Raw genomic sequence first — 27,495 nt, 5'->3', positions numbered from 1 at the left:
ATGTAATGCAGAGTGTCTGACCCAGGCTTTACACTGCAGCGTCAATTGTTTTACAAATGAATGCTGTGCTTCTCTTATCATAGTATGCTTACTAGTCAGAAGTGTCATGCCCCTCGTGAACAAGTCATGCTAACCAATCAGAAGTGGCCCAAGGCGACTCTGCATACAGACATGTGAAACCCAAGCCAAACATGACATTCATGGTGCGGTGTTATGGCGTCCAGCATCAAAACCTCCAGTTGTCATATTGAGCCTGTTTCACTCTTATTCAGAGTCTAACTGACATCTTACTTCTGACATATGTAACGTTTAATGAAGAGGAATATAATTAAATGGTGTCATATTTTGAGTTACCGAATCCAACATAGGCAGAATGGTATAATCTGTAGGAAACCTCATAACCATGGACCAGCTGCTGTCAGGATGGTTGTTTCTAATAACATTCAGGTCATTTTGAATTGGCCTGGAAGATATTGCTAAGTAATCATTATACTAAGTAAATTTCTTCCAACTCCAAGTAAAACATGCTGCCATGAATGCTGCCAGGACCAATAGTTTGATTCTCAGTTGGGCCACACATGTTGAGAATATTGAGCCAGTGCCACATTCTAACATTATGTGTTGCCTTCAGAAGGGCTAATCTCTCCTCTTAGAATGATTCGGTATTTTATTATCACTTTGCCTTTGTAAGTAAGGATATTTTTAAATCATCAAAGGTGAAGGAACACAACCTCCATTAGAGGAAGTTATTGGTGAAGATCCCACATGTCTGAAACTGAAATGCAGTACTGAGTCTTTGCAAACTGTGATCTCAGAGCAAACTGCATCTGATACTGTTCCCATGCTATTCATAGACTGGATCAATAAGTGAACTGTTTCTAGGCCTGCGCCCTCCAGTGAGGGAGGTGCAGTCACAGTGAGTCACAGCTCACGTGAAGCTCTCCTTCTGAGAGCTGCACACACAGAGTGTAGAATGTTAATGTTATCTGCATGAATGTCACATCTGTCATATGGTTGCATGTCTGACGCTGTGCTTGTCTCTCTCTCTTCTCTCTCCTCTCTCCTCTCTTCTCTCCCCTCTCTCCTCTCTCCTCTTTGTGTCACGATAGGCCTACGCATCAGGTTGTGATGTGGTGATATTGGGCAGTGACTTTGAGCGCCTGCAGATAATCCCAGGGGCCAAGCATGGCAACATCCAGGTTGGCTGTGTGGACTGCTCGCTGCAGGGAGGACAGGTAAGGGGAACACAGCTCTGCCCTGGTTGGGGTTTCCCAGGGTCAGACAAGATACCATTTTTGACAAGTGTATGACAGTTCTGCACTCTTTATGCTGTATGTAGATGTTCATTGTTATATGCTTGTATACACTCAAATGTAATGAGTATTTGCATAGACAGAACTCTAGGATTGCTTTATCTGCATTAATTCAACATTGTCACAAGTCATAACCAGATTATTGTAATCCAGGGTTAAGAATGGAAGTATTTTTTTGATCAAACATAAATGTCCCTTATTTAGTCCAAATGGAACTAAATACTCAGCCATCACTCCCATCATGTGACGCTCTAATCCGATTCAGCAGGAGCAGGGCTAACCTCACATGCCTCCACCTCACTGTCTCACTCCTAGTTGTGCCACAGCCACGCTCTTGCTGTCGTCAGCTTTTCAGCACTGAATAATGGCGGTTTGGGCCAGTGGATTTCTTGGTATAGACAGAAAATACCTTGTGCAGGTCTCAGACTTTCTTTATAGCAGATTATTGGGTTCAACCATTATGTCTTTGGTGACAGAAGTGAGAGAGTTGCCAGATTTTTTAATGTACTTTTCTTCTGAACACACTCATCTTCACTAATTCATCCACATTAAGCCTCATTTTACAAATAAAATCAGAGCTTACTACCACCACTTGTCCCTCCCTCGTTATTTGCTGTGTGCTTTTTGGTAACACAAGTCAATTTAAATTCCAGTGCACTTATGATACACAATTTTAACCGTGGGCCAGTGGATGCAGTGTGTGTGTGCTTTTGCACGTGTTTGCTTGTGTCTGCACGGCTTTGTGCCTCTACACATTTGCATCTGCATGTGTGTGTGACTCATTCCTTCATGACATTCAGCATTCTGACAGTCATCAGGCAATTGACCCTGACTTAGACCTTATTAAGCTTGTTATTGCAGATTGGTGCTATCCAGTCTGTTTAGCATAGTAACAGTATCTCTCATTGAAAGCAGGTCAGCATGTAGCCCTTACCAGTGCAGAGGTGGAAACTGTGCACTTGAGTCTGTTGAGTCAGCACAAGGTTATTATTAGCGCAGCATATTTCTTCATTGTCAAATGATGAACAGTAAACATGGCCTTCTTGGGGAACTGGATTGTGCAGTATACTTTGCCTGATCATATAGACCTTGACATCATGTTTTTGTGGCACTTGTTAAGTCTGTAAAAATATAGTATAATATGTTTGTCTTTTTTTCTGACTACAGATTGCAGCTTCCTATGGAAGCATTGTGTGTGTGTTTGAGCCCATCCAGCAGCCAGATCAGAAAGACACATCGTCGACTGTGAGTTTCCTTCAGTGGCTTCCAGTCATGGAGGAGTCGTGCATGTATTCAGGCCATGCTGCAAAATGAGAGCTTTTTGCTTCTTTGTCTTCTCTTGACATTTGAAATCAACTACAATATTGTTCCTTCTAACCATCTGAATGAAGGAATGCATTGAAGTAGCATTGTATCATTTTGTTAAGCGTCATTCAGAAATGTCAAATACATTGCGTTACCATTATACAGTTTACAGTCAGAGAACAGACACAATAAATCGTGTGATTCCACACATTTTAAAGAATCCCAGTACTCGAATTATTCGGATATCATATCTTGGGATTGTGGTTGTTTGTTAATGCGGCCCGATCACATATGGCTCACATGAATGCAGTTTCACTTTTGGTTGCAGAACCTGCAGTATCTCCGGTCATAAAGAGAAGTAACTAAGGACGTTGGATTGATTTTGAGATTGTCTTTGTTCTTTGTGTGCAGAAGTTAACTTGCCAATGGCAGAAGACCGGGCAATTTCTTTTACATTCTATGGTACGGAACCTGTGCTGGCACCCCACAGGTACTTAAGAAATATTTGTTCTCTTTATAATTTCCCTATTAGTTAAATATAATCAGATGTTTTAAAGATTATCAAAACTCACAAGACTTAAAGCGACTTAGTAAATGTCCGGTATTTCATAACAATCTGTGAAACAAGGCATGTGTGTGTATGAACTGTAAACATTGAATAGTTTTTTTGTACATCCAGGTAGTCATCTTCTAACAGGCTCTAACAGCCTCCAGTTGTGGTCAAGTGCTGATGAAATTCTGAAGGAAAAGCAGACGGAGATGACCATGAGAGACTCCCATTCTAACTGGAGGTGCATGTGGCACTGCAAGTAAGGACCGAGAAGTTTGTACCTGCTTCAAAACAGAGCCAAACCTTTATACCCTGCTACATTAGAGTGTTTTTAGTTTGTTTTGCAGGCATTTCATTTATACATCTGTGTGCTTAAAAGAGTTTTGTCTATTTTGTAATTTTCATCTTCTGTGTCTGTAGAACGGCCTCGCCTGTCAGTTTAATGAAGTTCTCTCCTGATGGGGAATTCTTTGCTACTGCTGGGCAGGTGAGGAACTTTAACTGCTCTTAAACTTCTACACTCTACAACACGTGTGCACTTGGTATTTTGTTGATTAAATCTGACGCGGTCAACGTGTTTGCTTTGTTATTCACATTGTTAAGGCCAAATAAACTCTGCCTCTGCCACACATTTTTGGCAAAGCTCACGGTCACATTCCTGTCTGTCTCTCCTCTTTAGGATGACTGTCTGGTGAAGGTGTGGTACAGCACCAGTAAATGGCAGTCTGGTGTATCTAGTCTCTTCACCCCTCCAGAGGCTGATGTTAGTATCCAGGGAGAGCTGGCCTTCTCCTTTGTTTACCTGGCTCATCCCCGTTCTGTCACTGGCTTCTCCTGGAGGAAGACCAGCAAGTACATGCCACGGTACGGGCAACTGCACAAGCTGTGGGTGGGATGGAAATATAGATTTAGAAGTAGTAAATGGAAAATAGGTTAGACTATGCCTCCAAGTACACTCTCCAAGTTGAGCTCCCAGGCCTACTACTGTTTTAGCATTGCTAATATTACTTGACCTGTAAGTGCCCTGACTTGCATAATAATGTGACACAGTTCTGGCATACATGAATTTAAATGGGTAAAAAAACGAGGAATAGGAATATTGTAATTCTGCCTATTGCCTCTTCCAGTTCGAATGAATTTAGGCCGTATTACCAGTAAACATGCTTAATGTTTTTTTTTTCTAGGGCTTCAAAAGATACACTGGTTTGCCATAATATCACAATTCAGCACTCATTCAAATAATTTGAGATGTGCTAGGCTTTTCCCCGGTGTTAAGGATGGGATTACTTTTTGTCAAATCACTCATCCGAAAATTATTAACTGAAGCCATCATTTTGTCACTTATCTCTAAATAAGCTTGCTCCTTTAACTGGCTGTTTATTAACATGATCAGTATTACGCAACAACTTTTCTTCTCTGTTTCTTTCTCCCTCAGAGGTTCAGTGTGTAATGTACTGTTAACCTGCTGTAAAGACAGTGTTTGTCGGCTCTGGGCAGAGACGCTGTTGCCGGGTGACAGCCTCATGTCCGGTCACCATAAGAACCAACACAGTCAGTCACTCAGATGTGGCGGCCCCTCTGCGAAACAGGGATGCAACGGGAAGACGCGAGGAAAATCAACATCCGAAGTAAGCGACTAACAGGGTGGCACTTCATTTACTTCTAGTGGCACTAGAAGTAAATGAATGTCCCTAAATATAATCCTAATAAGGTGTGTTTAACAAAGAAGAGTGCAGGCAGGTACAGTGGGGAAGGCCTCTCCATGGTCAAAGCAGCATGTTCAAGCTAGGAAAGTATAAAGCTTTGTATCAAGAATTCATTTGTTTGGGGAAATAAATGGAACAAATGGCTTCCAAACTGTCAGCTCTGCCTTGTCCAATCGTGTTTTCATCACTGTTTATAAAGCACATGAGGCTGTGGCAGAGATGGCAGGCAGGTCGGGGAGGGAGACGGAGAAAAGAGAAATCAAACGAGGCTTAGTGGAGTTAAAAGGGAAAATTAATTGGCTATCAGACACGATGGTTTTCAAAGCTTGGTAGGTCTTAAGAGGAACGTCTGTGAATAATAAAGGCTCAGTTTCGTAAAATCAGTGGAATTCAAACACATTATTGCATTATTAATTGCCTTAGAGAAGCATTTTCTTTCATGTTAGATGTTATCCACCAACTTAAAATCACCTAAATGCTGTATGTATATACTGTACATTGATTAGAGAAGATCTGACTTGCTCACATGTTACCACATTAAAAACAGTACAAGATAAGATAATAAACTTTATTTATCCTGCAAAGCATAAACTGAAGCATTGTTACATTTTTAACGTAAGGAGAGTTTTCATATTTTGGGTGTTTGGCTTTATGTCAGCTATAAATGAAAGACGTGTTTACCTTGATAATTTATGTCCTGCCTTTCCAGTTAGATATCCTTGAGTCATTGCGGTCCTCCTCTGTTCGGGGCATGCCTCATCCCTCTCTGACTTGCTGCCTGCCACACCATCAGAGCCAACACTACAACCACAAGAAGAACCGGAGCAACATGCCTCACGCAAATGCTCTCTGTCACTTCCACATAGCTGCCAGCATCAACCCTGCTACAGGTTAGACGAGAACTGTTGGCCTTCGAGCTTGTCGGGGGCAATTGACATAACATCTCCATGCTTGTGGTTGGGGCGAGCTGCTTAGTTAATATCTGAGGCATTTACTTTGTCCTCTCAGTTCAATTTCTTGTCTAATGTTAATTCCTTGCTCTGTACTCTCTGCTTTCTTTTTCAAATTGTATATTCTATCCTGATAACACGCTGCCCATGTCTTTATCCCAGACATCCCTCTGCTTCCCTCCATATCTTCTCTGAATGGTGTGGATGATGAGGAACCTGGAGGTCATTTCACTGTCCATTGGCTCAACAACAAAGAGCTTCAATTCACTCTGGCCATGGACGTCTTCCTGCAGCAGCTCCGGAGCAGCCTAGAGCAGCAGAATGAAGAAGAAGGTAAAGAACTCAATTTGGATCAGGCCTGAACTAAAGGAATGCTGAATTGCCTTTTTAATTGTTCTTTCTTTTTTGCATCCTGATAAAATGTATGGACAACCACAGATGACCCTAATATTGTATTCTCATATGAGAACCAGAAGGATATGTTCTTTCTCAAAGTATTGGGCTACAAATCCAATGTCCCGCCAAACTAGTAGCCCTGCTTTTACAAATTATGTTCTGCCTTTTCTTCAATCAGTCACTGTAAAAAAGGAGGACTTATCTGACATGCGATGCACATATTCTTTTCCAGAGCCTGAGGATGAGGATAACTTGGATGAAGATCATGATAACAAGCCAATATCCAGTGACCTACAAGGATCTGAAGGCAGCAATGGCGCACCAATGGCATCGGTGGAACACCAGGTGGAGGTGTTAATAGAGGACTGGAACAAAGCTGCAGACATGCTGTTCAGCATTCACCCCATCGATGGCTCTCTGCTGGTCTGGAACGTAGACTGGTTGGATGAATACCACCCAGGCATGTTCAGACAAGTGCAGGTACATTCACTTATTGTTCTTATATGAATGTGAAAGCATTGCAGCCTAATCTTCGACTTAAACCCTGGATTCATTCACATTTTTAAACAGTGATGGCCTCAGCCTTTTTTGTTGACACATTCTCAAGTCACAACAGCTCTGAAAAGTTAACAGAAGTCAGACTAGAACATTTGAAAGATGGTGTTTCATAAGTCAACATCACAACATAATGTCTATTTGTTCCTTCCTTTGGTGACTTCCTTATTTCAAGTTAACAGATGTTATTTGCATTTTAGAGAAGTTGCATGGAGATTTTGATGAATGCCTAGTCTTAGTAGTTTGAGTTTGGTTTGGACTCATTTGGACAGCTGTGATTGTCTGGCTTATATCCTGATGGCTTCTCATTCAGCTATTTGGTTAGTTACTTTCAGTAAGTCAATGTTTGCACTTTTTTTGGCACTGTGTTTTGAGCTAATGACTGACAATGTCTGCCCGCCAGCAGCCTGAGCCCTTGCAGTCTTTCATCATATGTACTGACGGTTTGAAGTGCTCAGTGTCATCTTTTCACCAGGCTGTTGTAGTATTTGTTTCTCCAGCCAGATTTCTCCAGATTTGTCATCTGCAGAGTCGGTCTGAGTCTGCAGTTTAGAGTAACATGAAATATCCCACAAATTGATTAATGATTCTCAGTGGCATCTGTGACATTGCCCCCTCCAAAACAGGGTATGGTCTGTAGTCAGCTGAGCAAAATGACACGACTCCTCACATTTGCTGAATAATTATGAATGTTTTACGTTTTTCTTTCAGGTTAAAGATAAAGAGGCATGACTTCATTTATAATCTAATAAGAGCAGTTTATTTGTTTCTCCACCTTAAATAGCTGCTTAATTTCAAACCGATATAGGTATTTCTACATTCAAAAAGCAGAAGAAACACTGACATGGCTCATTGCTGACCCTAAACTGTGAGTTTTCGTCCCTGTTGATTCCCACCTCTGCTGTCTTCCCTTTCTCAGGTGTCCTTTGTGTCCCGTATTCCTGTAGCGTTCCCTACTGGTGACGCAAACTCCCTGAGCCGTAGTGTGGTGATGTATGCCTGCAACAAAAACGTAGATCTTGCCATCCAACATGGCAGACAGCGGCCATCTGGGCGGACATTGTCTAAAACCCCATCTGCTCTTATCAGTTACGGCGGCCATGGAAAAGCTGCACCTAGCAGCAGTCTGCGGCTAAGCATCTTCACTCCCAATGTCCTTATGATCTCCAAACATGCCGATGGTTCACTAAATCAGTGGGCAGTCAGTTTTGCAGAGGACTCTGCTTTCTCCACAGTACTCAGTGTCTCTCACAAGTCACGCTACTGTGGCCACCGGTTTCACCTCAATGATCTGGCCTGTCACTCAGTACTGCCTCTGCTGCTCACCACCTCACATCACAATGCTTTGCGGACGCCAGATGCAGAGAGCATCCTTGCGCCTACGGAGGCCTCTAGCCTATCTCATCCAACAGCTCTTCCCCCCTGTGGGTCACGGCCCAACCGTATATCTCTGAGTGTCATTTCTCAGGATCCCAATGCCATCTACAGCGAGCTGATCTTATGGAGAGTGGATCCTGTGGGGCCCCTGTCCTTTTCTGGAGGGGTCTCTGAGCTAGCTAGGATCAATTCCCTTCATGCCTCAGCCTTTGCTAATGTAGCATGGCTGCCCACACTCATCCCCAGCAGCTGTCTAGGTAAGGACACTTACCAAACAATTCTTTGTATTCAATATAGCACATCTTTTACAACAGTTTGATAACCTTTTTACTCATTAGTAAGTGAGAAATAATGGTCTAAACATCTCATTTTTAAGATCCTTTGTAGATTTTTTATTAACGAATATGAGTCACATTTCAGAATCAGAAAATCTTGATTAATCCCGGGGGTTAAATTGCTTATGGCACTGGTTTTCATTCTTTGACAGTCTTTTCATGCAACAAATTTGCTGTCATTTGTAATGCTTTATTCTTGTCCCTCTGTAGGTGTGTATTGTAACTCTCCCAGCGCCTGCTTTGTCGCCAGTGATGGCCAGTCACTCAGACTGTACCAGGCTGTTATTGAAGCTAAAAAACTTCTATGTGAGCTCTCCAACCCAGAGATATCAGTAAGTACACAACATGGCAATAATACAACTCAAAAAGAAGCTAATATTCTGTCTGAACCAATCACATACACAAGTGAATTTTGGAAATGCATACATATTACATATACTGTACATACACAGAGCAATTATCATTGAGTTGAATGAACACATCTATGACACAATGTCAGATTGGATTGTATATGTTATTAATCATGTGGCCACGAGTGATTTTAGTGGTAAACGTATTTGCATAACATTTAATTAACATTTAGTATTTTGTCACTACAGAAATATGTTGGTGAGGTGTTTAACATCATCAGCCAGCAATCCACAGCAAAGCCCGGGTGTATTATTGAGCTGGATGCCATCACTGACTTTGTAAGTATGCTTGAAATCTAAACTAATGCAGTGAAGCACTGCGTGACATCTGGCTACGCTCTGTCTAGCTTGCATGTCTAACATACAAAACTAGTGCAACAGGATATTTCAAACAGAAATGGATTGTTTAAAAAGCTACTTCCTTCAGGTAGTGTGTACATAAGTGTGTGACATACAGTATTTGCCTATATCAGTATGTACATGTATGTATGTATGTATGCTCTACAGTGTGTGCTTTAGTGTCTGCATCTAACTGAATAATGGTTGTTGATACAGCAGGGGAAGGAGATCCAGCTCCTGCATGTTTTTGAGGAGGATTTGATCCTCGGCAGTGAGAGGAGAGAGAGCACGCAGGAAACCACTCATATAACTGGTATAGACAAACAATGTGAATGTTTCAATATTAATCCCTAGTAATAACAATGATCTTCTTTGCTGGTTCAAAGAAGTTCATATTGGCACAGTGTAGTAATATGGTTTGTGTGTCTGTATGTCTTTCCACAACAGCCTCTAACCAGCCAACCTTCTCAGCACGATTCTTCCTGGTAGTGGTGGAGCTGACACCTACAGGTCGCTCCTTTCTCCACATGTGGCACCTCCACCTTGCTGCCCGAAATGTCACCATGGGTGCGTACTTATATGTGTTATAAAACACAAATTTGCAAAACAATAAAGACATCTTGATCCTATTTATACCTTGAGTTCAGATCGGTCCTCCATATCCGGATAAATTATCCAGCATGTACACCTTGCATCAATGTGCATCCTGGTTATCTGGATATGCTGTCTGCCTCGCTATCATATCTCTATAGGTGGGCTGATGTGCTGTTTGAGCTCATCTTTCCTCCTCGCTCAATGGATGATCATCAGCGTTCATACATTAAATAAATAACTTATGCTTGGTCTGTCAATGCCACATTACCCATTCATAGCAAGTCACATCTCCTACTTAAACAAATTTATGAATGAGAGCGTAGGCGGACAGGTTGGTGTCAACAACTTAGGCGGCTTTTATGGATGAATGTGTCCTTGGTGTCTGCATAGCATTTACACCTTGGTATCTGTGACAGATGATAGTGATGCGATGAAAATTTAAATAGGCCCAGCTTTTCTTAAATGGCATCTCCATGTCTTTGTTTGTGCCCCTTGCAGAAGAGCCCAATGCAGAGAAAGATGCCACCAGAGCCTCTCCAATGAGCAACTCCCAGTTTAACTTTGAGTCATTCCCCACTTCCCCACCGCCTCAGAAGACTCGACCCTGTACCTCCAACCTGCAGAGTGCCTGTCGCCTCAGCCTCACAACACACAGGCTGTATAGCCAGGAAATGGCTTTACCAGCAGGGGTGGAGGCAATCAGTGTAACACCCTCAGCAGGTGGGGCGCCGTGAGAGTCATACATGACTGCTAGTACATCACACACACACACACACACACACACACACACACACACACACACACACACACACACACACACACACACACACACACACACAGAGAAAATGTTTTGTTTAACTTGCAAAATACCGACTAAACATGACCTTTAATGTTCTTATTTGCAGCTATTGAGGCATTGATTTATACATAAAGTCAATACTCGGGTACAAATTTCCTGTTGTCATGGAAATGTTGCATGCTAAATTCTTCATTCTTCTCCTAGGTCACCTGAGTGCGTCATGTTCACTGCCAGCCGGCCATGCACCTTACCTTCTTGCTACTTCGTGTTCTGATGGCAAGGTGCGTTTCTGGAGGTGCAATGTCTTGGGGTCGGAATCTTCCTGTATGGACAAGCTGGTTTACCAATGGGAGGAGTGGCCTCTTCTGGTAGAGGAGGAACTTCCCAATATCAGTGCAGTAAGCGTGCCAGGTCGACCCATAGAGGTCAGATGCTGTCACACTGGTCGGATTGCAGTTGCCTACAGGCAGTTGCCAAAAACCCCTCTGAACTCTACACCTCAGTTTAACTTTCATCCATCTCTGACCTCTCCTCCTGTCCTGGCATCCTCACCTTATCTGCACTCCAACTCCCACTCGGCCCCGACCCTTACTGCACACCGGAGACAAAACCTCATACCAAGCCCAAACACCAGAGAACCATTAGTGCACATAAGCATCTTCCAGTGTGAATCCACTGGGGGATCTAAGTGGATCCTAGAGCAGACGATCATCTTGGACAACAAGGATGGAAGTAGCCACAGCACACCTGAAAGTACCAATACTTTAAGTACAAACATGGACTTCTCTTTACCTAACGAGAACTGTCTTGGGTCTACCAGTAAAAGTCTAGTTCATCTGGACTGGGTGTCTCAAGAGGACGGGTCACATGTTCTTACTGTTGGTATCGGGTCAAAGATTTATATGTATGGCCGTCTCTCTGGCAAGCCTCCAGAACTTGGTCTGTCGTCCGACGGTACGAGAGACCAAAGCTTGTCTCGTCTCGTTCTTCTTCGATCAGTTGATCTGGTCTCCTCTGTCGAAGGCTCATTACCCATCCCAGTCTCCCTCTCATGGGTTCGAGATGGTATCTTGGTAGTGGGTATGGACTGTGAGATGCACGTCTACTCCCAGTGGCAGCCCCCAACAGCACCGAGACCAAACCCTGCCATTGCTCAAGACACAGACTTCAGCAGCAGTGTGTCCTCCATCATCTCAGCTGTCAGACAGAGCCAAGAGGAAGGGCTTAGTCTTGGGGCCAACATGTCATCATTAGCCCCTCCTAAAAAGACTCTTACAAGGTCCATGATGAGTCTAGCTCAGAAACTCAGTGGGAAGAGAACCGCTTATGACCTGCCTATTGAGATGGAAGACTCTGGGCTGTTTGAAGCAGCCCACCAACTCTTCCCCACTCTGCCTCAGTACCACCCTGTGCAGTTACTAGAGCTCATGGATCTTGGGAAGGTAAGCGGATTGAATGATGAAATTCTTCTATGCATATACTATTTTTTCAGTTTATCATTTCAATTTAGTGATTTAAGGAGAGGACAGTTTGAGTGTTCAAAAGTTTTTACTAGATATCCATGGATATTCAGATGTAACATTTTAGGAACATTTTTATTTTCTTGTTAAAATGTAATAATGTTAGTAATGATTAAAAAAAGAATATAATCATTTAATTGATAGACGGCTCCAAACACCAAACACCAATATTTATGAAACGGACTTGCCTGCTAGTTACAGTTGCAGATGCTTGAGGAAGTAGTATAATGTAATTAGTATCAGATTTGAGCTCTTTAGAAGTGCAGACTAAATAATTTCAAAAATAAACCACATGACTTGTGTATTAAGTATGTTTGTATCATAATGAATCTCTCTAAGGTTCACCGCGCCAAAGCCATCCTTTCCCACCTTGTGAAATGCATTGCTGGAGAAATTGTGGATCTGAAAGACAATACCACCAATCCTGAGAAACGCGTGCGGTCTCGAACCATCAGCATTGGAGGCAGCACAGCCAGGGATAGGAAGATGTTCAGCAAGGGAGAGGACTCCTCCCCAGACTACACAGAGATCAGCTCCATCCCCCCTCTGCCTCTATATGCCCTCCTGGCAGCGGATGAAGATACTTCGCCAAAACCTGGTGGGTATTCAGGCTGTGGGTGTAGAAAAGAACCAAACAGCTTGGTTATTACCCTTCCCTGGTTCTGTTTTGTGTTAATTAAATTCAGACAGTGCATGATATTCTTTTCTTGTCTTCTGGTTTGTCTCCTGTGTGTCTCAGTGGGATATAAAAGTGCATAAGTAGATATACAGAAAGAAACTGATTTCATCCTATTTGGTATTCTAGTTGAGTCTGCTGCCTCCTCAACAGGAGTTGAGTTTTCCTTCAGGTCTTTTATGAAATAATGTCCTCTGTAATTTATGCCAGTTTTGTGTTTTCCTTCAGATAAAGTGGGCAGTGTAAGTGGAGACAGTGGGCATGGATCCAGCCACACAGATGCCTATGATGAGCTGTTTCACACACCCAGCACTGCAGAACTGGACACTCTGGACAATGATCAAGAAGAATCAGAAAACAAGGTCTGTTTCTTTTGCTTATGATATATCAGCAATAGATAAGGTCACTGTAGCACTTAACTAAATACTTACATTACGCCCTATCTACTCGGTGCATGTTTATTATGCAAAATCATTTGATCTGACAGCCTTTCCTTACTCTGCCCCTTCCTGTCTTACCCTTTCTTCTCTTCCAGGTCATAGACTTGTCCCAGTACAGTCCTACGTACTTTGGCCCAGAACATGCCCAGGTTCTGTCCAGCCACCTTCTCCACTCCAGCCTGCCAGGCTTGACGCGTAATGAGCAGATGTCTCTTATGGCTCTAGCTGACACTGTCGCAACTACCAGCACAGACCTCAGGGACAGCCAAGGCAAAAACAAAGGTATTTTCTTCTGTGAAATGTTTAATTCATTTGGAAAAGGGTGTTCCTCAATGGCAAAAAGATTAAATACATACTTGCTTATACCACAATATCATGTAAGAATATTTTGAAAAGTAGTGGTACTTATTGCCTTGTCATTACCTCACCAGGGGGTGAGACTCTGGATGAGTGTGGTCTGAAGTTCCTGCTGGCTGTCAGACTCCATACCTTTCTCTCTACATCCCTGCCCCCGGCACACCGAGCGCAACTGCTACGACAAGGTACAGTTGGCCAGCAGTGTTCAAACTTCTTTCAGTGAGGTGTTCCATGGCTGGCATTATTAACGTTTTAACATCACTCACAAACTTGCGCAGCTGGTTCTTGGACAAAAGGTTTTATGTTGCCGATTTATATGACCATAACAGATCTGTTTAAAGGTCAGCTTCAGTCAGTCAGGACATGAAAGGTTAAATATGTCCTGCATCTTGACTCTGAAAGGTTCAGGGAGAGAAGTGAATAAGCAGTATTACCCTCTAATATTGCTGACTCTTCCTTACAGGCCTGTCAACATGTCATTATGCATGGGCCTTCCACTCTGAAGCTGAGGAGGAACTGCTGAACATGCTACCTGCCCTACAGAAGGGAGAGCCCACCTGGCCAGAGCTGCGCTCCATGGGTGTGGGTTGGTGGTTGCGTAGCACTAACAAGCTTCGCAGGTGTATTGAAAAGGTATTGACACAGTTATTTAAACATGCATATTCATTTAAGGGGCTTAAATAGTAGGACAAAGGACTGTTTTGCCAATCTACTACCAATATTGTCTAACAGTAAAATGCTGTAGACAATGAGTAATAAATTACTCTTAAAGTGAACAAAAGGAAATGGCAATAGGTCTGTACCTCTCTAGGCTTTTGTCGAATGAGCTTATTTTAACATTTTGTTCTGTGTTATATAATACACATATGAAGCAATACAATGAAGTGCTTCCTCCCTTATTTGGTTTATAATTGCTATTTTTGACGCTTTTAAGACAAATAAGATTTTTTTACTGAAGTTGAGCATTATGGTCAAATGTGCTCAACACCCTGAAAAGAAAAGTTGTAAGCTGAATTTCTTTTCCCTTTTTTGTCAGGTTGCCAAGGCTTCATTTCAGAGAAACAATGATCCTCTGGATGCTGCCATCTTTTACCTAGCACTGAAGAAGAAAGCAGTTGTCTGGGGATTATACAGGTATGCAAACTGGCAGGCTTGTGTCTGGAATACACACACACACACACATAGTCAAATCTAATTAAAAAATGTCCTTTGTTAAATGTTACTCTACAATGTTACTCTCTGCAGGTCTCAGAGAAATGGCAAAATGACAGAGTTTTTCAGCAACAACTTCAACGAGGACCGTTGGAGGAAAGCAGCTTTGAAGAATGCCTTTTCTCTGTTGGGAAAGCAGCGGTTCCAGCATTCTGCAGCCTTCTTTCTACTAGCTGGCTCACTTAAAGATGCTGTGGAGGCAAGTTGTGAACAGATATGATACAAAATAACTGTTTGCCAGAAACGTGTCATTGGCCCTGCTTAACCGAAGTAGAAACTTTGCTTCCTAGATTGTGTTTTCTATGTAAAGGTCATATGTTAAGTGACGAAGAAGCAGAGAAGCTATTCTTCTGTTTTGTGATTAAGCAGCTGAGTTGTAGTTCCACAGCGCTGAAGAATTATTGATGTTGCAGTTGACCCTTGGGTGTCTATCCTTATTTTTTTTTGATTTTTCCATTGCATGGCATCACATGCACAAAACAAAAATGATTGTTTTGAATAGGGATAGAAAAACTGCTACATACTATTTAAAAATTGATTTGCATATTTTTTGTTCACCCCGTTTAACTTTATCTTTTTCTGTTCAGTGATTAATCTCCTCACATTCAGGAACCCTTCCAAATTTCAAGCCGATCGTGATGTTTTGTATCGTTTCCTCCACCAGGTGTGTATAGAGAAACTGCAAGACCTCCAGCTGGCTCTGGTCATCTCCAGGCTGTATGAGTCTGAGTTTGAGACCGCATCCACCTACAAAAAGATCCTTCAGAGACGTGTTCTGGGACAAGACAAACAGGTGTGTGTGTGTGTGTGTGTGTGTGTGTGTGTGTGTGTGTGTGTGTGTGTGTGTGTGTGTGTGTGTGTGTGTGTGTGTGTGTGTGTGTGTGTGTGTGTGTGTGTGTGTGTGTGTGTGTGTGTGTGTGTGTGTGTGTGTGTGTGTGTGTGTGTGTGTGTGTGACACTTTTTTTGTTTTTTTTTTCTTCATGAAAGCCACTTGATATGTTCTGACAGTTTTTGGCACTGTTTACCAATAAATAAATGTTTCCTCTTCAGATGTCGGCCCACCAGGACCCGTTCATGCGGAGCATGGCCCACTGGGTGCTGGAGGACTACAGTCGAGCTTTGGACACTCTGCTTGAACAGCCTGCCAACGTTGCCAGCTCAGGCTACACTGAGAGTTCATCTCACAGTGGTGGGTTTGCACAGAAATACCAAAGCCTTTGTGTACAAAGTTGTGATTTAGGTTGTGCTGCCTGCCAACATATTTTGAGTGACAGTCCATCAACATCAGTACGTTTAGTCCTCACACCTTTTGATTGCCTACAAACAGATGAAACTGGTTCACCTTGTGTACCAGATGTGTTCAAATAGTCAGAAAACACAACCTGGCAAGACACTCTGCTGTGAGACAACACTTCAATATTGAAATGAACTATACATTACAGTGTATGTCTCAAAATGAGATTGTTTAGCCATTTTCCCAGCCTTTGTAACTATGTAGACCTTGTTCTGGAAATAATACAAATGCAGGCCCGTCAAAGGTTTGAATGGATTCCACTTTCACAAAATGTTACAGCAGCAGTCGTCTGCTATCAAATGCTGCCTGTTGTTCTAAAATGGATGAAGAGTTTAAGGCAGATGCCCTTTCTTATGTACATTTATTCTGTCTATGGCAGGTTCCCCTTGTGTATCCTCATGTAATCCTGAGGTTTTCAACTTCTTCACCTACCTCCGAACCCACCCACTCCTCCTTCGCCGGCATTTTGGATCCTCGGATAAGGCTAAAGTTGGCCTGACTGCTGAGGGCCGCAGGGCTGACTCCATTAGCTTGGATGAGAGACGGCTGTTTTTCACAGCTGCATACACACACCTGCAGGCTGGTTGCCCTATGCTCGCACTTGAAGTCCTCTCAAAGATGCCCAAAGTCCGGAAGCATTCCAAAATGCCCAACCAGGTGGCCACAGGTATTGCTGCTGAACTCAGTATAGGCAGCAAGAATGGCCACGCATCAGAACAGGATTGGCCTTGTTCAGTTCTAAATGGTTATGAGTCAGGTGGGGACAGTTTATGCAACAGCCGTTCAGATTCAGTTCTAAGTTTTGACTGGAGTCAACCGTCGCTGGCTCTTCCAGGTGAGCCCCTGGAACTGAAGTGGGACAGCGACAAAGACGAAGAAGACAGTGAGGGGGAAGAGGCAAATACAAATGAGACATTGGGTAAAACTGGAGACAACAGCAGTGTGTTCCAAGAGACACAGGATGTATTATCTCCTCTATCAGAGACGGCTACAGAGGACAGTGAGGACAGCAATGAGTTCATAGCACCATGTGATGACATTTTGGCTGCCCAGCTGAAGTTTACTGCGTGTGTGAAGATCCTAACCAATGAGCTGAGGACACTGTCAACGGGATATGAAGTGGATGGAGGGAAACTACGTTACCAGCTCTACCAGTGGCTGGAGAGAGAGGTGATGACTGTGCGCATACACATACACACACACACATGCTGAAACTCCTACAGACTTAAATCTTAAAGTATTCTTGTGCACAGTTTAAATTAACAACAGAATAAACAAAGGTGGAACACACGTATTTGAACAGTTTGGAGAAATTGTTTACATTTACTCCCAATCGGAGGTAATTGCTTTGTTCTTGGTGAATTCTCATACATTTTGTTTACTTAAGGTGGTGGCTCTCCAGTGTTGCTGCAGCTACAAGCCCTGCTTGCCGGAGCTGTCTGTCCAGGGTGAGACACTGGACAAAGAACAGGTGGGTGAGAACGTCACACAAGATTTATCCCAAGTCAACACACTGCAGTATGTGTACCGCTGATTTTGTGTTTGTACCGCACATATAAGTTAACAGTTCAAGCATTAATATGAACATGAATCTTTCAGCCTGGCAGCCCATTTGGGGACAATCAGCGGAGCAGGAGACACTGGCTCCAGAGTAACCAGCCTTTACTCCGGATGTTTCTGAGCTACTGTAGCTTGCACGGCTCTCATGGCGGAGGACTGGCGTCTGTACGCATGGAGCTCATATTGCTGCTTCAAGAGTCACACCAGGTAATCAAAACCAGTTCAGCTACACAACCGAACCCAGTCATAGAAAGAGTATGCTAACCTGTTTAGCAAAGATGCTGTGTTGACATAGTCTCTGTGAAGGGAAGCATATAGGGTAGAAACTGCAGTACAAAGTAAAGATTGACACCTGGAAGTCTTCTTTGACACAGTCAGACTGGTTGTGCAGATCTGTTCAGCTCCTGAGGGAGGAGATGCTGTCCTGCCTTAGGCTGGCTATTAGAACGTTGAAGTCAATTTTAGCAGGTAAACAACTCAATTAGCCAGCATGGGAATAACACTCTTGAATCGTAGCACAGTCTGTGTGTTTGGCAGTTATATCTACCCTCAACTTTGATAGCCACATAAAAACACTTTCTATGGTCTAAAGACTCATGGTCAGGGCTCAGCAACTCTGCATTCTTCACTCTTTCCTTCTTTGTACTCACTCCCTCACACATCCTGCACTCTCTAGGAAAGAGACACCGACGTGATATTCTTTTATTATTTAGACAGCCAAGGATAGCAAACTGCATTTACTCTCTCTTTATGTGCTCTATCCTACCACCTGAAATTGGAGATTCGGGACCTTTTAATCTGTCGTTTCTTTTTGTTAATAATAACTCTAGAGCTTTTTGTGCAGCTTTTCTGTGTATTCAACACTTTTTGACCTCAGTATTGTATAGTTCTACAGTTACTTTAATGTTTTCAAAAGCCCAAAGTTGTAAGATATAATAACGTCACTTGAATAGAAGTAGCTCTCATGGCAGTGTTTTCCTCTCTGACCTGCGTCAACAGGATGACTCCCTTCAGTCAGTGGCGGTGACGCAGTGCTCCCAGCCTGCTTGTATCCCTCTTCTGTTGGCTTGCACTGCAAATGTAAAGACAGTGGTAGCCAATCCAATTGTCTACCTGACCAACGTGACGCATGACATCTTACACACCATCAATACTCTGGACTCTCCTCCCCATCCTGATGTAGTAAACAATGAAGTGAGTCAACTACAGATAAACTGTGTCTTAAGGTTTCTCACACCCTTACAAGTATTTGACTCCCTATCAAAGATTTCAGGGCTTCATTTTCTTCTCCCTGTAATATTTTAATGTTTTAATGCATGTGGTAAAAACTTAAGGTTTTATTGAGTACCTTTGCACCTTAATCCTCATGTTGATTTGTTTTTTTATGTCTGGCTGTGGCTCTTTTTTCCAGATCTACGTGATGCACACTCTGGCTGCCTCCTTGTCTGCATGTATCTATCAGTGCCTGTGTGATGGACATACATACAGGTGAGTGTCTGATGAAGTGGTGATTTGGTGAACAGACTCGCCTAAAATGTTTGCAGTCCTTTGGAGGCCTCTAACCTAAAGGGCTACACCATTTCTATCTATAATAGATTGTGATGCATGAAACTGTGAAAGCTGGTTCAGTTAGAAATGCCACACCAAACTTGAATACGTGACAAACCTGAATTCATCCGTTTCTAAAGGATCTTGTGATGTGCCATTTCTCAGCCTCGTCCTTCAAACACATTTTTGTATTCAGCCTGGTTGTGAATGTTTTGAATTCATGGTCTGTATCTACAGGGAGGCATCTCTGCAGGCAGTCCTCTCAAACGATTAATACGGCTTCAAGCTTTGCTTAACTTTAATATATTTTCATTTTCCACCACATTCACTTTGGCACATGTCCATTAACAGCACCTGCTGCTACTGGATTATTTATCTGCTATGAATAATCAATCAATGAGGGATTTCATGCACATTTCAACTTGTTTCATATTTCAACTTGGAGGAGAAATTTTTGCATTTTGCATTTTTCTAAATAGTATTAGGAAGGATTTTTGAGAGCTTCAGCTACCTTTTTCCTCATTCACGTAAAATATGAATGAATGCAACACCAGACCTGGCATGACGGCCTAACTGTGTATCAAAGCAAGAGATGTTTGTGATTTGAATCAATGCTTTGTTAGGATCTGATGGTCTTTCTCCGCAAGGGACTTAAGACAAAGGGAATTAAAAAATAACAATACATGTTCCACAGTGCTACAAGTATTCATTCATTCAGGATCAGAATTAAACTCTTAACTATATATTATACACACATTTCTATATGTAGTGTTTATTATTGATCTTATTGTATTTAGATGTGTGAATGTTGGTGGTTTACCTACGTATATACGTTTGAAGTTATCATGATGGTACATTTGTTAAAGTAAAATACATTTTCATATCTGTTAAGTTTGGCTTAAATTTTGTTTGCATTTTGAGGGCAAATGCTCTTGTATATCAGAATTCCAGCTGTTCTAGTTGTCCACCCTGGTGCAAAGATCATATGTGACAAATGTTCAAAATGGCCAAGACCCAAAGAATCCAGGAGAAAACAAGTTATAGGCCAGAAAAGTGAAGGTGGAAATTATACTGCCACCCTCACACTATTTGTGAAGTTTGGCTGCTGTGGCTTAACAGTTTCTTAGATCCAGACACTTTTTGGTAATAATATTCTGAGCAATTCCCAGCGCTTTGTGCTTTGAACCTGAAAAAACTGAATGTTCTAGAAGACCCTTCCCCCCCCTTATTCACTTGCAGAGAGAAGATTAAACGAGTACTTCATTTTGCATTTCACTCATCTTGCACAAGTTCCCTCTAATGCACAAGCGCACACACACACACACACACACACATACACACACACACACACACACACACACACACATACACACACACACACACACACTCAGACAGAGCCATCTATCACACACCGCTGGGAGTTGAACAGCCAAACTAAATTACCAAGGCAATTTCTAATTTAACACAGTCTTTGTTGTGGTAATTATGATATAAGCTCTCCCGGTGTGTCGCTGCAGCGGTTTGATGAAATGATGAGTGAGTTTTCTGTGGTAGTGTAGTTGTGGGGGTTGAGTATTCTTGCCAAGCTGACACTTTGATTCATGCTTTACTCTTTCCCTCTCTGTTTCTGGTTACTTTGTGTTTAATTTAGTCTGCGTTAGGAAACAGAGCCAGGATAACAGGGCCATGTGCATATAGTAAAGTCTAAAAGACAAAAGCCCTCAGGTGCCTGCACACCTGTGGGGATGTGGGACTACACACTGTGTGAACTGGTTAAAGGGCGTTTAAGGACAGCACTCCTGTGACTCTGAATGATGTTCCCTCTGACTTTTTCATTCTATTTCATGTTGAAACAGTTCGTTTTCTTACAGAAGCTTATTAAAAAATTGGCGGTTTGAACATTTCACATTCTGTTAAAAGGGAAAAAAGCTTTCATCGTCTCTTCTGCACGATTACCAGCACGTCCAGGTGACTCACTGGAGATAGATGTGTTTACCTCATCTCCTGTCACAACAAATACTCTAGTTGCTGCCACTTTCTTTAAACACTCAGATGTAAAATATATTTACATCTCCTGTTATAGATTCTCAGCACCATATTTCATGTTTGATGTAAACATTAACTGTGTGTGTGTGTGTGTGTGTGTGTGTGTGTGTGTGTGTGTGTGTGTGTGTGTGTGTGTGTGTGTGTGTGTGTGTGTGTGTGTGTGTGTGTGTGTGTGTGTGTGTGTGTGTGTGTGTGTGTGTGTGTGTGTGTGTGTGTGTGTGTGTGTGTGTGTTCCCCCCCACAGCCATGTGAACCACTTTACAGGGACGGTGTATCAGAGTGTGTTGCTGTCTCAGAAGCAGCCGGTCAAAACCCTCAGCATGGATGAATCTGTTTTTCCCAACACTTCTCCTGCACAGTGGCCAGGTACATCATGGTTTATTTTTAAATCAAACCCTTCCAGACGGATAATGAGAAATATGTTCACAAGACTTGAAGATTTGTTTATTGTATAGACTTGTTTCAGTTATAGTTTATGATGATGTCGTGCTGTTGTCTTGTCTGTGTTGATGTATGCCATATTCAGCTCCTACCTGCAGATCATAATGCGTTCAGTGCGTCACAGCACAAAGACTGAAGTGATGTAGCTGTTGCCTTTCATCACCCATCCCATCTTCCCCTCTATCTCCTTCCTACCCTTCATTCCCTTCACTTCTTATCTTTCTACATCTTTCTCTTCCTGCTTCCTGACACCTCCTTTCATTCTCCCCAACTCTCCTTAACTTTCTCCCCTGTCCCTTTTCTTCTCTTTGTCCCTCTCTGCAGGTATTACCTCTCTAATCCGTTTGTTGAGCGCAGCCAGCGAGGAAAGTCAGCCAGGCTTAGCTGTGCTGCTCTGCGAGATCCTGACTGCTGTCTTCCTCAGTCTCTTCGTTCACGGCATGGCCACCCACTCCAGCAACGAGTTGTTCCGCATCATAGCCCACCCACTCAACAGCAAGCTTTGGGTTACAGTGTTTGGAGGAGGGGCTTGGGCTGCTGTCGGAGGGAAACCCAACAGCCCAACAATAACATCCCCGCTAGGTTGGTGCAGATTCTTCTGATAGTGTTTCCATCTCATGGTAGTCATAGAGACAAAGAGATCATCTGATGTAACACTGCTGTCTCTGCGTGTTTAACACATTGTAGGTAAATGTTTCCATCCCTCTGTCAATGTTTAGAAAGGTTCCTCAGTATTTAAAGCAGATGCAACTGTCATTTCTCAGAATTATAAAGTAGTTGTTCATCATGTCAGTCGTGGGTTGTGTTGTGCTGTTGATGATTGAAGGATGAAGGTAGGCGGAGGCAGCCTAAGTCACTCCAATGTGACAACTGAAAGAGCATTTCTTTACCATCTTCACTGCAGCTTCACCAGCCAGTGAGGGTTCAGAGAGAAGGTCCAGACTTTTCAAGCATCTGTCATCACACAGCAGCTCCAGGGAAGAGTCTGGGTTAGAGAGGGAAGAACCAGCTTCCCCTGCCAGTCCCAGGCCTCGCCCAGGAGGGGAACAGGAAGCTAACCGTCTCTATAAAGAACGCTTTGTCCCTCCGGAGCTCAGCATTTGGGATTACTTCATCGCCAAGGTAACCAAAGATAATGGAACTGGTCGTGTCGCCCCCAAAATAGAAGCACAGTTTAAAACACAATGGCCTCAAAATAACCGCCACATGTTTTTAGCTTTTTGCATATTTAAACTAATTGAAACTGTGAATCTCTGTAGTGCAAACTGTGTCCACCGGGGGCATCGCCTACTGTGACCTCACCACAAACTCTTCTTTGATTGTGTTTTTTTAGCCAATGCTCCCACCATCAGAAAACAGAGTTGACTATGACTCAGAGGAGAGCCAGGGCAGTCAAGATGAAGATGAGGAGGACTACGACTACGATGATGCGTTTGACCCCAACTGCACACAAAGAGAACATTCTAACCATAGTTCATACAGGTACACAACCTCTCTGGGTCATGCAACATACACGTTATATTGTAACATTCAACCATCTACTGATATCACCAATGAAGTGCCACAAGATGGTTTCTGCTTTTTAATTAGAAACACACACTAAACATGCTGAAATGCTTGAAATTCAGTATGAGGCGACAGTTTGCCTCTTTTTATTTGTAATGTTGGAAACACAGCTACGTATTTTCAACTTTCATAGTTTGTTGCCAAGTAATCTATCAAAACGCTTCTTAAATTAACTTTTTCTAAAACATAAACTCATGAACAGGACCCATTTATAACCTTTGTGTCATCCATTAAAGTGGTTTTGTTAAGGCTTCTTTCTCTCATTCCAGTTGGTGTTTGATGCGTCTGGCGATGGTTCAGCTCGTGCTCGTCAACCTCAAGTCTTTCTACCCGATGGCTGGACATGATCTACTGGGTAAACACTCAAATATACCACCATAACCCTCTTGTACTAATGTGGGAGAGAGAGTTTATAATAGTTACCTTATCTCTCACTGTCTCACATGATCTTTTTGTCTTCCTCTCTGCCCAGATCTTCCTGTGTGCTCTCCTCTCTGTCATGCAGCACTGAAGACACTGCAACGCTGGGAGCAGGTGCTGCAGAAGAGACTGGAGCTGTTTGGGGGCCCCCCTTCCAAATACATGTCCACACACCCCAATGATGAAACGGCCACGCCTGGCCCTGCCCTCCTCAGACACAAGGCTCTGTTTGAGCCGTCCAACACTCCTTTCAGGTAACACAGAAGCCAGAGAGTGATTCAAGAGAATCTACCGGAACACAATGCAGTCGGCTCTCCCAGTTTTATTATAGACAAATGAATATATTTTTACTTTTTGTACTACAATGTCACATCGAGCCCTGAGATGGAGGTTAGACAGCTGATCTGTATGGTGTCCTATCTTAATGAGGATGCAGAAGCAGCTTAATGAGAAGCTTTTGTGCTCTCCAGGTCGAACCACCACTCAGCACTGCCAGTGAAGCGTCTGTGGCTGTTCCTGGTCAAACAGGAGGAAGTGCAGGAGACGTTCATTCGAAACATCTTCACTAAGAAACGGGACCCAAACGAGGTACGGCTTATTAAAGCGTGCTGAAACACTGCAGCACCTGACTGAATGATGCCTTAAGTGAGATAATTCTCTATCGCAATGCCTTAATTGTCGCATTATAACACATCTAACTATTTTGTAATGATAGATCTGTGTATTTGCCGCTGTCTCACTTGTGCTTTGTTGTCCTGCATGTCGTCCACACGTACTCCTCCGACCTCTAGCTGCATGATGATGCTTTTTATTTTAGCCAGTTAATTCCAGCCTGGTCGATTAATAACAAAGTAATACAATGTCTGTGTCTCTGCATGGTTCATCACCGGTTGTTTCGGTATGCTGTGTGTTTTGTGTTTGTATGACCACCCTGTGTGTTGTGCTGCTTCCCCCAATCATTAAAGTCGTTTGAGGACCAGCCTGACAATATGAAATGTTCAGGAATGGACGAGACGGGAAACAATCAGGTACTGCTGCTTCTGTGGGCGGTGGGGTCGGTGCGGCTGGGTGGCGAAACTCCTCAATGCTTTCTCACTACTGACCAACCTGTGTGTGTACTGTGTGTGTGTGTGTGTGTGTGTGTGTGTGTGTGTGTGTGTGTGTGTGTGTGTGTGTGGCACCAAAGATTAGTGCTGAGACATCGACACTGATCTCTTGTGGCTGTCACCATTTTATAGTTTAATATTCTGATGATTTATTATTTAGTTTAGTGTTTAGGTTTTTATTATGCAATTATTGAAAATTCACAATCCCAACTAATAGAAGTTTTATTATTCATTATATGTATAATAAATAAAATTAAACATTATCATATTTCATCCAGTTGAAATGATCCATCAGGATAAACATCATATAGGCTGTGGTGTTCAACCATCAATCAGATCTGTGTCATTATCTTTAATACTCCGGCTCTAAGGGAGGATTTCTAATCCTTTCTGCCGTGTTGACGCATTATAAACAGCAACACTACTGATATTTGTCAGTGGAAACAAAGTGGTATTCTGCACAGATGTTGTGAAACCTCAGGACATAAACTTGTGCGACCCACAATCCAGCCTGAATGCTGGTTTGAAATGGAACAAGAGTCCGCATCTATCTTCACTTCACCACCAAATACAGATGTAACAAACTATTACATTTTACTAAGAAATATTCAAATGACATAGAATTGCTGTCTTATGAGTTCCATGTCAGTATCACACATGTACGTAGCTGCTTAAATATTGATGCAAACTTAAAGCTCTTCCATGGCCCGGTGCGTCATAGAGCTTTTCTAATCATCTTGTTTTCTCTGTGCAAGCTGCCACGTTGTAGCTGCTCAGTTTGACTCTGTGTTAATTAACCCATCCTCTCAGAGGACAGGCTATGAAGCTGAATAGCTTCTGATTAATGGGCCCGGCGCTGTCGCTGTGAATCTGCTTCCCACGGGGATGTTCTCTGGGAAAATGGCAAGGCACCATATTTGGAATTGTGCTATACAACTGTTCTACTTCATTTAATGTGACAGACAAAGAGACCTGGTCTTTTCCCATTGAATAAATGCAGGGAAGACTTTAATTTAGTCTCATTTCTGTGTCATTTTCTATAACAATCAGCAGCCAAGTGTAACATTGCTACACAATATGCAGAACTGTCCCCTCCTGCCACACACCACACATCAGGTTTCTGTGGGACATTGTGTGCTCATGCTCATTGCTGAAGGGTTGTTTGTGCTCACTAACTAATGGCACTAACCCAGTTATGTTGGCTGCTGTGGCTTAGTAGTGTGTCCCTGATGCACTAACATGTCCTCTGTTAACCCCGGAGGCAAGCATGAATGCAAACAGATGCAGTGCACGTAATACACTGTGCAGAAAACAAAGAGTTTGCCTTTGGATGACCAAGACATGGCTGTGTTCTGACATTGGCGCTGTCCTGGACGGTGCATTGGTTGTCCCTCTCACAGGTCAGGTCAGGTCACTGATCCTATCCTCGTAGATGGAGAGTAATGTATCAGACGTTAGGTGCAGTATAGGTCTGCTGCTTTAAATGGGAATGCCTGCATCTCCATGGTGGTGATAAGTGTGTGTTCCTCTCTGCAGACTGAGTCAGACATGGACAGCCCTGGCAGAAAGGCTCGGATCATCCACAAGGAATCTGACATCATCACAGCGTTTGCCATCAACAAGGTACACGGAGGAAACACAGGAAGTGTTGAGAGCATGCAGTCTGGTGCTTGTGTGGTTCACTTAACACATCTAAACCTTACTTAAAGGATTTATGGGCCTTTATGAAAACTGATAGGTGTGCTAACTGTTTGACTTCTACACAGGAGAACAGAGTTTCTGTCCGTTTTCCTGATCATGATCTTTAGCTCCACTTTACCAGGTCGCTTCATTTGCATAATCCTAAGCATCCTTTAACCACATACTTGCTCACTCTTGTCATTTAGGTTGAATCGATTGAATGTGCTGCTCAGTTTTTGACCTCAATTACTTACAATCAATTGAATTTCCACCTCAGGTCATCACTAAATACAGAAGGTTGTATTGATTATAGATTGAATGGAAATGGAGGAAAGTGACCCTTCTAATTAGCCTCATTTAGTAAACTACAAATACAGAATATGTTCCCGACTCTCTCCCTTTCCCTCTTCCTGTTTCCCAGGCTAATCGCAATTGTTTAGTCATGGCATCCACACGTGACATTCAGGAGTTAGACGTGTCGTCAATCTTAGCCACGCAAATCTTGACATGGATTGATGATGATGATGGAGCTGAAACCAAAGGGTAAGAGGTCGCGTTCTTCACCTCGGGGTCAGAGCTGTACCACACTGTCATTCTGTATGTACTTGAGTGTGTTTCTGCCCATGTAGGGGCGGTGGCAGCGGTAGTAATGGCGACGACTTCCTGGTGGTGCACGCACGCGATGACTTTGCCGCCCTCCACGGCACCACGCCCTACACTCACAGCACCCCGGGAACGCCCATCAACATGCCGTGGCTGGGAGGCGTACAAACAGGCAGAGGCGCCTCGGTGGTGAGCGCCATGTTTAAATCTCCCAATCACTATTTCTGTCTCACAAGAGGGATGCAGTTCACTTTACTGCTGCCCTTCTTCCCAAACACATCACCAGTTCCCACGCAACCAGTCCTTCCTTCATCCCAGTACAGTGTTAGGAACGGCCACACACACACACACACGCAGTCCTGGCTGCTGTGGCACCAGAATGTTCTTCACTGCTGTC

The 27,495-nt window shown here is 43.0% G+C and overlaps 1 protein-coding gene across 1 annotated transcript in view; it reads left to right on the top strand.

The window, feature by feature from the left end:
* The window catches only part of dmxl1 (Dmx like 1), a 34,812-nt gene that overhangs the window by 1,895 nt on the left and 5,422 nt on the right, over positions 1-27,495 (top strand). Inside the window, exons 3-44 of the mRNA XM_076149414.1 lie at positions 1,110-1,235; positions 2,481-2,558; positions 3,030-3,108; positions 3,298-3,427; positions 3,589-3,655; positions 3,848-4,032; positions 4,604-4,796; positions 5,584-5,764; positions 5,987-6,157; positions 6,453-6,700; positions 7,695-8,409; positions 8,698-8,819; positions 9,087-9,176; positions 9,453-9,549; positions 9,684-9,803; positions 10,329-10,550; positions 10,834-12,071; positions 12,489-12,747; positions 13,054-13,187; positions 13,361-13,547; positions 13,697-13,807; positions 14,086-14,255; positions 14,659-14,756; positions 14,868-15,033; positions 15,499-15,627; positions 15,885-16,023; positions 16,508-17,298; positions 17,516-17,599; positions 17,728-17,895; positions 18,688-18,882; positions 19,100-19,176; positions 21,527-21,648; positions 22,048-22,305; positions 22,628-22,845; positions 23,057-23,205; positions 23,559-23,644; positions 23,762-23,963; positions 24,180-24,297; positions 24,675-24,737; positions 26,352-26,438; positions 26,917-27,038; positions 27,125-27,287. Of these exons, the coding sequence (XP_076005529.1) occupies positions 1,110-1,235; positions 2,481-2,558; positions 3,030-3,108; positions 3,298-3,427; positions 3,589-3,655; positions 3,848-4,032; positions 4,604-4,796; positions 5,584-5,764; positions 5,987-6,157; positions 6,453-6,700; positions 7,695-8,409; positions 8,698-8,819; positions 9,087-9,176; positions 9,453-9,549; positions 9,684-9,803; positions 10,329-10,550; positions 10,834-12,071; positions 12,489-12,747; positions 13,054-13,187; positions 13,361-13,547; positions 13,697-13,807; positions 14,086-14,255; positions 14,659-14,756; positions 14,868-15,033; positions 15,499-15,627; positions 15,885-16,023; positions 16,508-17,298; positions 17,516-17,599; positions 17,728-17,895; positions 18,688-18,882; positions 19,100-19,176; positions 21,527-21,648; positions 22,048-22,305; positions 22,628-22,845; positions 23,057-23,205; positions 23,559-23,644; positions 23,762-23,963; positions 24,180-24,297; positions 24,675-24,737; positions 26,352-26,438; positions 26,917-27,038; positions 27,125-27,287 (8,358 nt within the window). The remainder of the gene's footprint in view (positions 1-1,109; positions 1,236-2,480; positions 2,559-3,029; positions 3,109-3,297; positions 3,428-3,588; positions 3,656-3,847; positions 4,033-4,603; positions 4,797-5,583; positions 5,765-5,986; positions 6,158-6,452; positions 6,701-7,694; positions 8,410-8,697; positions 8,820-9,086; positions 9,177-9,452; positions 9,550-9,683; positions 9,804-10,328; positions 10,551-10,833; positions 12,072-12,488; positions 12,748-13,053; positions 13,188-13,360; positions 13,548-13,696; positions 13,808-14,085; positions 14,256-14,658; positions 14,757-14,867; positions 15,034-15,498; positions 15,628-15,884; positions 16,024-16,507; positions 17,299-17,515; positions 17,600-17,727; positions 17,896-18,687; positions 18,883-19,099; positions 19,177-21,526; positions 21,649-22,047; positions 22,306-22,627; positions 22,846-23,056; positions 23,206-23,558; positions 23,645-23,761; positions 23,964-24,179; positions 24,298-24,674; positions 24,738-26,351; positions 26,439-26,916; positions 27,039-27,124; positions 27,288-27,495) is intronic.

Source organism: Genypterus blacodes, unplaced genomic scaffold, assembly GCF_046128005.1.
Source record: "Genypterus blacodes isolate CSIRO-AG114 ecotype Tasmania unplaced genomic scaffold, CSIRO-AGI_Gbla_v1 ptg000045l_1, whole genome shotgun sequence".
Taxonomy (NCBI): Eukaryota; Metazoa; Chordata; class Actinopteri; order Ophidiiformes; family Ophidiidae; genus Genypterus; species Genypterus blacodes.
The sequence above is the reverse complement of the archived record's forward strand: the minus strand, read 5'-3'. Positions and strand labels throughout refer to the sequence as shown.